General features: G+C 35.8%; 1 protein-coding gene across 6 annotated transcripts; it reads right to left on the bottom strand.

Moving 5' to 3' along the window:
• Nucleotides 1-925: 925 nt before the first annotated feature.
• Nucleotides 926-10339, bottom strand: LOC107043731 (RNA-binding protein lark). 6 transcript variants are annotated; one of them, XM_015265335.2, is made up of 6 exons: nucleotides 10165-10339; nucleotides 8721-8891; nucleotides 7314-7859; nucleotides 6283-6566; nucleotides 5596-5643; nucleotides 926-1058 (listed from the first exon to the last, which is right to left on the bottom strand). In XM_015265335.2, the coding sequence occupies exons 2-6, from the start codon at nucleotides 8862-8864 to the stop codon at nucleotides 989-991; spliced, it is 1092 nt and encodes a 363-aa protein (XP_015120821.1). In that variant the 5' UTR covers nucleotides 8865-8891; nucleotides 10165-10339; the 3' UTR covers nucleotides 926-988. The 6 variants fall into 6 exon arrangements, with proteins under 6 accessions (XP_015120821.1, XP_015120826.1, XP_015120823.1 ...); XM_015265337.1 differs by lacking the exon at nucleotides 926-1058 and adding an exon at nucleotides 1399-4884; XM_015265338.1 differs by lacking the exon at nucleotides 926-1058 and adding an exon at nucleotides 1399-4316.
• Between the last annotated feature and the right edge of the window lie 1556 nt (nucleotides 10340-11895).

Here is an 11895-nt window from a genome sequence, read left to right as displayed (position 1 = left end):
AATAAATCAAAAAGTTCGTCAAAAACTCTCAAGTCGCCAATAATACAAGGCCAGTTTCTTAAATAACTAATAATAATAACTAATAATAATCTTTCTTAAATAAATAATATTGTGAAGAATTATGTACTCCTCGATTACCTCGTGCAACACTGGATGCACAATTTACAAACGAGGAAAACTCAACTTATTAATCTCACGGAATTGAAAAAATAAAATTGTCGAGGGGCACAAGAGACCGCAAGACAAGACACGAATTTTTTTTCTCTTGCCAATTGGAAGAAGACAGGACAAAAGAAAAATCCTAAAATTGCAAGATAAATACGTAATTCTTGTCTTCTCTCGCAGCATCACTACTTACCATCATGTCTAAGCGATGTGGGTTCTCAAAACACCAACCTTATTCTCTCATGACCTGTTTTTTTTATCTCAATACTAGACCATATTAAAAAAACAACAACAAATACCCCTTTCATGCCTCTACATCCCCAAAAAAACAATGAATGAAGAATACCATTCCCCTAAAACATTTCGCTAGTTTCTGAATTTTCATTATTAAAGCATACACGCCACATCAAGAAACTCTAGAACAATTCAGTAGCGAAGTGGCAAAACGCTACAAGTCAATTTTGACTATTGGCCAGTTTTCTATGAATATCTCGGAATCTAAGGGAGATAGAAAAATTTTTGTAATAACCTTTTTTGTAGAGCCGATTGAGAGCTACAACAAAGGTAATTACGAAAATTTCGCTATCTCCCTTAGATTCGGAAATATTCCTCAAAAACTCAACTGGGAGATGAGTCGACTTGAACCGTTTTACCACTTCGCTACTGAATTCATGGGCGATAAATTTTTTAAAAACACCTTCTGTCTTCCGACTATCTTCAGCATTATCGTAGGGATCGATAAATAATAAACAACCATTCGTCGATTCATCTCTTCTTCAATTTCTTCTTTATTGAATTCATCGAGGACAAAAAATACAAACGTTCAACATTTAAATCCTCCGCAGTCGATAATCTGTGTTGAAACATAGAATCCTTCACCTTTACGTTGACGACTGTAGCAATTGAAATATGTAGATATTTGATAATTGGGACAATCGATATTCATTACAATGTCAGTGCCGCAATTATTGAGTGCATGAGATCGAGAACGATTTCAAACTTTTTTCATTTCATTCCATCAGAAATTGAATATTCATGAAATTTTTCATTATCAGACAATTTGATTTCCGACGAAATATTGCCTCCCATAAGCTAATATGAATACGCAATATTCACTATACACTGGCATCGAATGTCATAAGAACTACAACTACATCCGTAAATAGAGAAAGTATAAAGGAACAAGATGAAAATGAATAAATGAGGGAATTAATAATTATAAACATAAAAATCATTACATCATTTCAGAGTTATTTCTCCGACAAAATTCTTTGTATTTCGTAATTCCATCAAGTTGATTAATCCTAAGTATTAATAAAAGTTACATTATTATGAGAGGTAAATTTGAAATAATTGATGAATTCCTTCATCGTCGGACCGTCATTTCATTGGCTTTCTTTATCCCGAGTCATTTTCTATATAATCATAATGATCAGAGCTTTCATGATAGTCATCTAATAATATTAAGAATAATAATAATCCATAATAATAATGAGGACAATAATAATATTAATTCTACTACTAATAATAATAATGATAATAATCATAAGCATAATGATGAAAAAATTTTTTTTCGGGCTTTTACGGCATTGAAGACAAATTTTCACGTTGAATTTTCCTTGATATATTGTAAAAAAAAAGGGCCACCATTTTCATTGGTTGAATATCATTTCAAATGACAATAATTACATGCATGACGATTGCGAATGTAAAAACCCGAAAAAATTTGAAAAACGGGCCGGAAAGTGTACCACATAATCGAAAATCCATGTTTTTTTTTCCTAGCGATCATCATTGCTGTCTCACATATTTTAAATGCGAGAAGAATGTACCGTGCATTGATGTAAAAGTAACAATAAGACGAGTGGAAAACATGAATTTTCAGTGAATGCTTTTAATTTCCAAATACCATGTGTAATCGTCGTTCGTAGTCGTCCAAAATTCTCTTGTGAAAGCTACTCACTCCACATGCGAAATGTTTAAATATTGATACAATTAAGAGGCAATGGAACTTGAGGGGCATCGGAGTAGACCCTGGATTCCAAGTTTATTCGTCGTCAGAGGACTAGTTGGCAAAACCCAAATTCTTACTCTGTAGATACCACGATTATTGATGATGTAAGAATTTGGGTTTTGCTGAGTAGTCGTCTGACGACGAAAAAACTTGGAATCCAATTTCTAAAAATTGTTTTTGCCAAATATCCAGTTACTTGAGAGGAGTATTTATTTTTTCAATTCATTTCTCCATTCCAGTTATTCTCAGGCAATCCTCACTGGGTTTCAATTATGTCGGTAGTAGGTTTCAAAGATGATCATGTTAGTTATGGCCTTGAGTGAACATGAAAAAATTGATCGAACTTCTCTCTAGAAAATGAGAAATTTAGGAAAAATGAGGAATTATTAGAGGAGTTCATCCAAGTTCATGTGAAGTAGTCTTAGGCTTCCTCTAGAGCAACATGATTCTTATAATGGAAACCTAAACAGACTCCCCTGGAAGTGACTCGACTGGAGAAACACAATTTTGAAAAAATCAGTTCTCCTCAAGTAAATGATATTTAGCAGAAATTTTTTTTTCTCAGTGCGGTAAGTTCCATTGCCTCTTAAACTCTCCTTTTCTAAAACAGAACCTTCCTCACTCTCGATCACTTAAACCACTGGGCATGTGCAATCGGTGCAAGAGGATGCGCAGTGGTGTCACGAGTGAATCGACTCAATTCACAATTCCTTTTATTTTTCAAGGTAAAAAACGGGGAAAAACTGAGTAAAAAAACTACCAGAATGCGGAAACTATTTCGCGCCATGAATTCTCAGCTAGAATCGGATGAAAAAATGTGAAAAATAGCTAGAACAAACTCGCTCATTACCTAGGAACCAGAAATGTGCAATCTCGTTATTTTCACGTCCCGAATGTAGTCGTTAGAATACGAGAAAGTATTCGTTCCTCGATACTCGTTACTCGTAACTTTTTTTCAATTGATGATTGAAATAAAAAATAGGTTAAATAACGAGGAGAATCAATCGAGGAAGTGGCGGGGTTAAACTGGGAGAATGTAATCACAATTTAACATTTGATTTAATAAAATATTCTAGAGGATGAACTGGGAGTTTGCATTGAGGAACAGGCTAAGATAGAAATTCACAAAAAATACCGATTCCGTAAAGTGAATTCTGTAGAGTGAAAAAATTTTTAAAGCCGTCTTTCAGATTTTTCCACATCTTTTCGCTGAGAATTCATCGGCACAAAGTTTTCCCCGCATTTCAGTAGTCACGTTACTCCCGAGACACTTAAAAACACTGAAAGACATTTTAGAAAAGCAGAGTCCCGATGTATATGATGGAGAAATGTATCATTGAATTTAAAGTCATTTTGAATGAATAAATTCGCATTCATAATTATGAAACGTTTGCGTTCAATTTTCTCAAGTGTTTGTCCCACGGGATACCCGACGGGCTTGCTGCTTCCGACGACGACCAAAGACGACCCGAAATACTCACTTATGACAATATTTCGACGTTCCGATCTATCCTGTACTTATTTCCGTCATGTATTGATCCGAATGAGTGACACATGTTTGTGTTTTCCGTAGTGACCCGGCGAGCGACGAGGGAGCAACGAAGACGAACGATCAACGATCCGGCGAATCCGACGCGACGACGAGGGTTTTTTAATATTTTGTTTTTCATATTATCCGCCTCGGTTTGCATTTTTTGGGATTAATATGGTGCGAACCGGCGCGACGGCGATGGTCCACGGATTCCCGGTCTGTTAACGGAGAAACAGGATTTTATTTAGACGTATAGAAACATATTTTCATGTATTACAAATCACTTTTGTTCTCATATAAAAATAGTGGAGTTTCTATCTGGTTTTTTGGTGATAATATATATGTCTATATATATATATTTGGCTCAAATATCCCAGGCAATTTCCGGCAGTAGTTTACAGGAGGTAGAAGAACACCTACTCAATATTTTTATCACAGACTTTCACCACAGTTCAATTTAAAATTTGTTAGATAATCACTTTTTTCAGTACTGATATCTTGAGCATTGATAATTCAGTTATTCGAATATCATAAAAGCCATGCTTTTGAAATGAAAAAATATACATGAAATATTCATATTACAATGTACGAATTATGTTGTTTCGACTGAAAATAAATTGGAAAATAATTATTTTATTGTTTTATTAACAAATAGAACGACAGAAGCTGGAGAATTTGCCTTGATTCAAAGGGAGAATAATTTCAACAAATACATTAGGAAATTTGAAATAAAAAAAGTTTAACCAAATCGTGAGAATTGGTAAAATAAAAACGCAAATTCAAAGTCGACTCTTCTCCACGTCGAACCTGATCCGGAACCTAGGAGGGTAAGCTGCCCAGTTGCTGAACGAGCTACTTTTGAATGGGAAATTACAAAAAAAAAATCGGAAATGCGAATGGTTGATTTAAATTTTGATTAATTGTTGTGATTCGTAATCCCTGAATGGAGATTTTTTTTTGATCAATTGCTGAAAAATAAATGTCCATCTACTGGGCAGTTTATCCTATCTCCTTGAAATAATTTTGAATTGATTTTTGACAATCCAAACCAATGCGTTATGTATCGTTAACATAGAGTGAAAAGGACTTGAATTTTCCGGTACTTTTTAGAGTGGAGGGGTCGTAGCTCTAAAAAGACTGCGGAGTTTTGACATCATTGAGGAGCTTTACGACACTGAAAGAAAAACGACAAAGTTCTCACTTGTGCCGAGAAAATATTTTTGTTGGCCCAAACAAGACTTATTTGATAACGTTTTTGTTTTTCTCTCAACGTATGAAAAAGACAGTCATCCACTTGTGACAGTTTCAAATCATTGACAACATAATTTTTACTCAAGGGGAGACTGTGAGCTTCAAGTCACGGGCTATTGGAAAATGAGATTTCTCACACATTGAAGATGGATTATATATATCTAAAAACGAATAATTAGTGCAAAAAATTGTGTTGTTCGTTTACCCCGCAATCGCTTAAAATTCTAAAAATAGTCCAGGGCCTCCAATTTTTTAGCTAGTTTTTTTCGAAATTTTTGAAAAAATGTGGACAATAACAATTACGAATTATTTTTTTATAATTCAAATCCTACACAATTGACATTGGAAAATCGAATTCATGAAAAAAATAACAGTTACGACCTTCTCGCTCTACTGCAACGATACATTCGAGTAATTGACTCATTGTAACAGCTGAATGTAAATTGAATAATCCTCATGGAGTAGAAAAATATTGTCAATCAAGCGGCACCGAGAAAACGCGACGTTGAGAAAAGTTGAGCATGGGAAAACGATGAAGCATATATTGAACTCAAAAAATTAGAACAAAATATGGGGCTCTTGATTCAAAAGGTTATTTGGTGCTTTTTTAAACTTTTTTTTTTCAACTACTTACCGACGCTCCTCAAAAGAATCTCGGCTGAAGTCCTCGTACATGCCTCTACTATAAACAGCGTTATAATAAATAATCGATTCTAACAATAGAAATTCCAACTTTTCATCAGTTTGTATTTGAAAACTTGCTTTAATAATCATAATTGACAAAATGAAAATGAAAAATATTTTTTAAAAATTGTAACGAATGATTGATGACTTGAAATGCCAAAGAATCACTGAACCCCAATCAGTCGATAAAAAAAAACAGTCGCGGATAAATCGTTAATTTGACTTATCATGTCTTTTCACAGTGCCGCTTTTCGTTGTAATATTCGCAAATTTGTCCGTAAAAATAAAACAAACAATATAATTTTCTCTTTCAAGTCAAAAAATATGAAACAATGTCTTGATTTCTCTAACAATGAATAAGGATCAATTACAATATTAAATTTATGATTTTTCTCAAATGAGGGAGCTATACACGAAAATAGAAAAAACTCTGAGATCAAGGACAAGTTGCTTAATTGAGTTAAGAATAGGAAAGATATTAAGAATATTTTGCTCTTGAAGGAACATGAAAAATTATATTTGAATAAAAAAATGAAGAAAAAAAATTGTCAATCAAGCATAATATTCTTGATCCAAAAATTGTCTTTCAATGTGTAAATAATGCTTCAAGTAGTTCATATTTGAAGAGAAAACTCACCTAAAACGTCCGTTATTGCCACTGGGTGGTGAAGAACGTCTGCTGAACATTCCGTAATCATTTCCCCTTGAAAATCCACTGTCTCTCATGGTGCCCATTCCTAAAGTTGGCATGGGTGGCATTGGGTCTCGTCTCGTGGGTAGTGGTGGCATTGACATTGGAGGGAAGTCACGGCCAAGCATGGAACTGTCCATGTCACGGGGTCCAGACATTCCAGTGAACCGCCTCTCATACAAATCTCGGGTGTCATCGAAACCTCGTCTGTCGTAGTAACTGTCGTAATCCTAGATATTCGTTATGATGAGTTGACAAAAATGTTTTTTAATGGGACTTCGTTCACCCCGCGTCTGTGCAAGTGTAGCCTTTTTGCTTCCGAATGAAAGAATTGTAATTAAAGTTCAAATTTATGTTTTGGATTTTTCGTGTTATAAATTTTTTTTTTTCGATCGTTCGCTAATGAATCGATGGAATTGAATCTTTTTTCCTCAAACGTATTGTTGAGCCGTATCAATCGCCATTAATTAAAATTCTATTAATTTATTAATTTTTCTAATTTTTCAAAAAAAAATTTTTATTTACGATAACTAAAAAAAATGTTCTAAATTGACTGAATGGTGGCTTAAAAAATTTGTTTGGAGGTCCTTTTGATCGAGTTCGAAGATTATTATTATTATTTCAAAATTTAAATTTTTGAAAACTGCTTCATTAGGCAATATGGACACCTGATAAATCCGTGTAAGATGGACTAAAATGGACGCTCAAAAAATTTTCAATAATCGACTTTCACAAAATTTGAATTGAAAATTTTGAATTGAAAATTGCTTCTTGGTAAAGTCCACAACCGAAAAATTATTCAAGAGTGGGATAAAATGGACAGCGGAAAAAGTTGGTCCTATTCAACTTTTAATCAAGAAAATTTTCAACAGACATTTTCCAAGAGAATCGTGTCGATATCTTTTTATAGAGAGAGTAAATACATGCAGAGAGAGAGAGAGTAAATACATGCAGACAAATCATGAAATTTGACTCACCCCAAATCCTCTCCCTCCCATGAGCCTGTCTCTAAGGAATGGTGGTGGTGGTGGTGGTGGATAAGGATCCCGCCCGAACATTCTGTCCCTGAAACCGTTCCTATCAGGTCCTCCACCCATTCCCCCCTTGGGGCATTCCTTAGACCAATGTCCACCTCGTCCACACCTGTAGCACTGTTCGGGATCACCCATTCCAGGCCTCTGTCTCACTCTGCTCGTCGATATCTGGACTTTCATCGGCTGTCCGTCGACGATCTGACCATTCAATTCTTTAATAGCATCATTCACGTCACCCGTTGCTTCCAGGTGAACGAATCCGTAATTCCGTACGATGTCACACTCGACGACGGTTCCATACTTGGCGAAGAGCTCGCGTACTTGCGGTGCTTTTGTGTTGTCAGTTAAGTTACCCACGAAAATTTTCGTGGTTGGTGTATTCGGGCCCTTACGACTCTTCGCTGCTTCACATTTAATTGGCTGGCCATGAACTGAATGGCCATTCAAGTTCTGGATTGCGTTCCTGCCAGCTTCCTCATTCTCCATGTGCTGAAAGAAAATTTAGAAAACAATCGTTCGACATTTTCTCGATGATTGAAGCTCAATGTCTTGTACATAAGTATTTCGAATAGTCATTTTCCAAAATATGATCGTTCCAAGAACTGAATAATAAATCAGTCATTCATTTTTTGGCCCGAGGATATCCAAGTACTTTGGCTATTCTTTCTCATTTGACCCCAAGTTTCCGGACATTTCAGAATGACTTTATTCATTTATTTTTTTATTTATTCGAACTTTGCAGGTCTGAATTTGAATCTCGATATTGAACCGGTAGAAAACATTTTAAAAATCTAAAAAAAATTAGAGTTTACCTTCGGAGGACGATTGATGAAATAATTTGAAAATTGCAATTTTTGAAAATTACTTAAGTGACTTAAAACAAAATGTTCCTAAATTTCCAGCCCTTAATATTGATTCATATCAAAGTTATGATTTTTTTAAATTTTCAACGTCAATCATAAAAATCATTTGTTCGAAATCGTAACAAATTCATTAATATTCAGAACTTTGCCAGAAATCAATTTCACGTCTAAAAAAATACGGTTTCCGAAAGTTTAAACAATTTTCATTATTCATTTACAAACAACGAGTGTTTGAAAAAATAATAATTCTGGGGGGAATGTAATTTGAATGACGCTGAATATTCATGATTTTGTCAAAAATTTTCTCGCGCAATTTAATTGACAAATTCGATGATTGAAAACGGTTGAATCTGCAGTCTGGCCTGTAGCAAATGATAAAAGATACTTGGAGATCCTTAAACCCATAAAAATTATACTTCAAACTTTCCACATAAGATGAATATTTTTACTAGAAATAAAAATGACTAATTCTAGCAGTTCTACTCACAACAAACCCGTAGTTCTTCACAACATCGCACTCCACGACTTTCCCATACTTCTCGAACAATGGCTTGATGTCTGCATTAGTTGTTTTATCAGCCAAATTGCCAATGAAGATTTTGAATGTTCCAACGCTACTGAAGCCTGGCATTTTGGTCGTCGTTTAGTGGTACCAAACCTGGAGGGCAATCAACTCTTCTATCTTCATTTCCGACCGATATTAAAATACACCAATAGAATATTCTCAAACCCAGAAAACAATTCAGTAGTGAAGTGATAAACCGGTATAAGTCGATTTTGAAAATTGCCCAGTTTTCAATGAATATCTCGAAATCTAAGGGAAATAGCGAAATTGTTGTCATAACCTTTTTTGTAGCGCAAATTGAGAGCTACAAAAAAGGAAATTACAACAATTTCGCTATTTCCCTTAGATTCCGAGATATTCATTGAAAACTGGCCAATTCAACTTCCGAGATTTTTATTCCAACTGACACAATTCTAAGATTTGATGTAGACAACGGGGTTCCGTCTCCCCTTAAGAAGGAATACGGGAGGGTGGGGTAAAACGGACACTTTACTTTTTTTCAATTATTCATAACTCAGAAACAGATTGATCAATTGAGCTCAGTTTAGGCTCGTCACAAAGCGAAAGAATAGTTCTTTGTACTGAAAAAAAAAATTATTAAATTTTATCAACACTTCAACCCCTCATTAACATAAAAAAAAAGTGTCCGTTTTACCCCAACCTCCCCTACTGGGATCCTCCAATTCCTCCAATAAAGAATATTTTCAAGGAGTCGCCGGTGGGGAGGGGTTGGTGGGGGAATATTCCTGGAGTTTTCTGGAATTTAATTTTTTCAAGGTAATTCCACGTTGGAAAGTATTTCGGCATCATCAGATTGAAGTGGTCATGAAAGAATGGCGGCTCGGCGTGTCCCGCTCCCCCTTCCCCCCGCGCGTATATTACACCGCAGCCATACGCTTCCCTTCGCTCGCACGAGCAGCCATTTTCGTGCCGGAAAACCGGATCGAAAGTTTTTCAGAGAAATCGAAGATCTTTTATCCCTGACGAACTCGGCAACGCGAACCGTTTTTTCATTCTCCAACAATTTGAGAAAAGTTGAGAATTGGTTGAATTGGTTGAAACTAGTTAACTAGGGGGTCACGAAAGTTGAGAATAATAAAATTGATAAAGGATAGAAAGACTTTAACTGGGGAAATAAAAAAGGATCGGAGGAGTGAATGAAAAATCGTCAGAAGCTGATCCCGTGGGTTTTTACATCTTGAAGCCCGACAACGATTTTCTACTTTGAATCACGTTTGCTAACGTCCTGCAATCTTTAATATTCGGAGTGGACTAAAAAAGAGGAAACGTGACGCCACTCCACTGCCCTCAGTATCTATGAGTAGAAATATCGATGAAAGAATAGTAAAATTATGATTTTACTCACCAAATCAGAAAGTCTACACGGAAAACGGAGCTCCCGAACGAACAGAGGCGCCGAATTGATACGATCCGCAGCCACGCTACCGAGATTATGTATAAATGGCGGCACAGAAAATGCCGAAACGTACTTGCCCAACCCAAGCTCTCCACAGAATGCTCACGGAAAACTACTGAGTTACTGACGCCGCCAGCACGCAGTTTGCCTGCCGTACGGCCTGGCAGGGAGCATAAAGACAGGAGAAGGGTAACGGCGAGTTACCAGAAGAGATGCAAAATGACCGTCATTTTTGCAAACGCGTCATATGACCAAAAATTGCGGTCATGTGACGCAGAAATTTCCCAACTAAAAATTATGGTCACAAATTATTTGTAAGCAAATTGATCTGGAATTGGTCAAACTGGCAAATTGTTTTGGAATTGGTCAAAGTGTCTGTCTAAATGCAAAATGACGGTCATAACCAATTTTTAATTTGTGCACGGAGAGAAATATTCAATAAAAATTACGTATCTTTTCCGTAATTCCGGAGCGAAAAGTGGTTGCAGGAATTTTTTTTGGTCACATGACCAAAAATTGCGGTCATGTGACGCAGAAATTTTCCAACTAAAAATTATGGTCACAAATTATTTGTAAGCAAATTGATCTGGAATTGGTCAAACTAGCAAATTGTTTTGGAATTGGTCAAAGTGTCTGTCTAAATGCAAAATGACGGTCATAACCAATTTTTAATTTGTGCACGGAGAGAAATATTCAATAAAAATTACGTATCTTTTCCGTAAAATTCCGGAGCGAAAAGTGGTTGCAGGAATTTTTGCGGTCAAAAATTGCGGTCATGTGACGCAGAAATTTTCCAACTAAAAATTATGGTCACAAATTATTTGTAAGCAAATTGATCTGGAGAATTGGTCAAACAGGAAAATTGTTTTAGAATTGATCAAAGTGCCTGTCTAAATGCAAAATGACGGTCATAACCAATTTTTAATTTGTGCACGGAGAGAACTATTCAATAAAAATTACGTATCTTTTCCGTAAAATTCCGGAGCGAAAAGTGGTTGCAGGAATTTTTTTTTGGTCATATGACCAAAAATTGCGGTCATGTGACGCAGAAATTTTCCAACTAAAAATTATGGTCACAAATTATTTGTAAGCAAATTGATCTGGAATTGGTCAAACTAGCAAATTGTTTTGGAATTGGTCAAAGTGTCTGTCTAAATGGAAAATGACGGTCATAACTAATTTTTAATTTGTGAAAAATACGAAAAAATTACAAGGGTCGTACGAAAAATACGAAAAAATTACAAGCTCGTGGGATTATATCACTCGCCTTCGGCTCGTGATATAAACCTCCCACTCGCTAAAAAACATTTTTTCACGAGTTACGAACAATATTTTTCATCACAATGTGGCGGAAATTGGACTTTTAGGCACGCGGAGCGTGCCGAAAAGTTCACTTTTCGTCACAGCGTGATGAAAAATATTGTTCGACACATGTGAGACGGAAATATTCAGCGCGTGTGATTGGCAGCCCTTGGCTTCGACTCGGGCCGTCAACGTCACACTCGTGAACATTCCGTCTCACTCGCATCGAAATATACAATTTCCCCATTACATAAAGAGAGGATGGGGTAATACGGACCCTTGTAATTTTTTTAATGTCTAACTCATTGAACGGTTGATGAAACGTGATATTTTTTTCCTGGTGAAGAAAAATTCTTCCCCTTTGTGATGAGTCCAGGT

This window comes from Diachasma alloeum, unplaced genomic scaffold (assembly GCF_001412515.2).
Source record: "Diachasma alloeum isolate Michigan unplaced genomic scaffold, Dall2.0 Dall_scaffold_00622, whole genome shotgun sequence".
Lineage (NCBI taxonomy): Eukaryota > Metazoa > Arthropoda > Insecta > Hymenoptera > Braconidae > Diachasma > Diachasma alloeum.
Note: the sequence above shows the minus strand (reverse complement) of the source record. Positions and strands in the feature narration are given on the sequence as shown.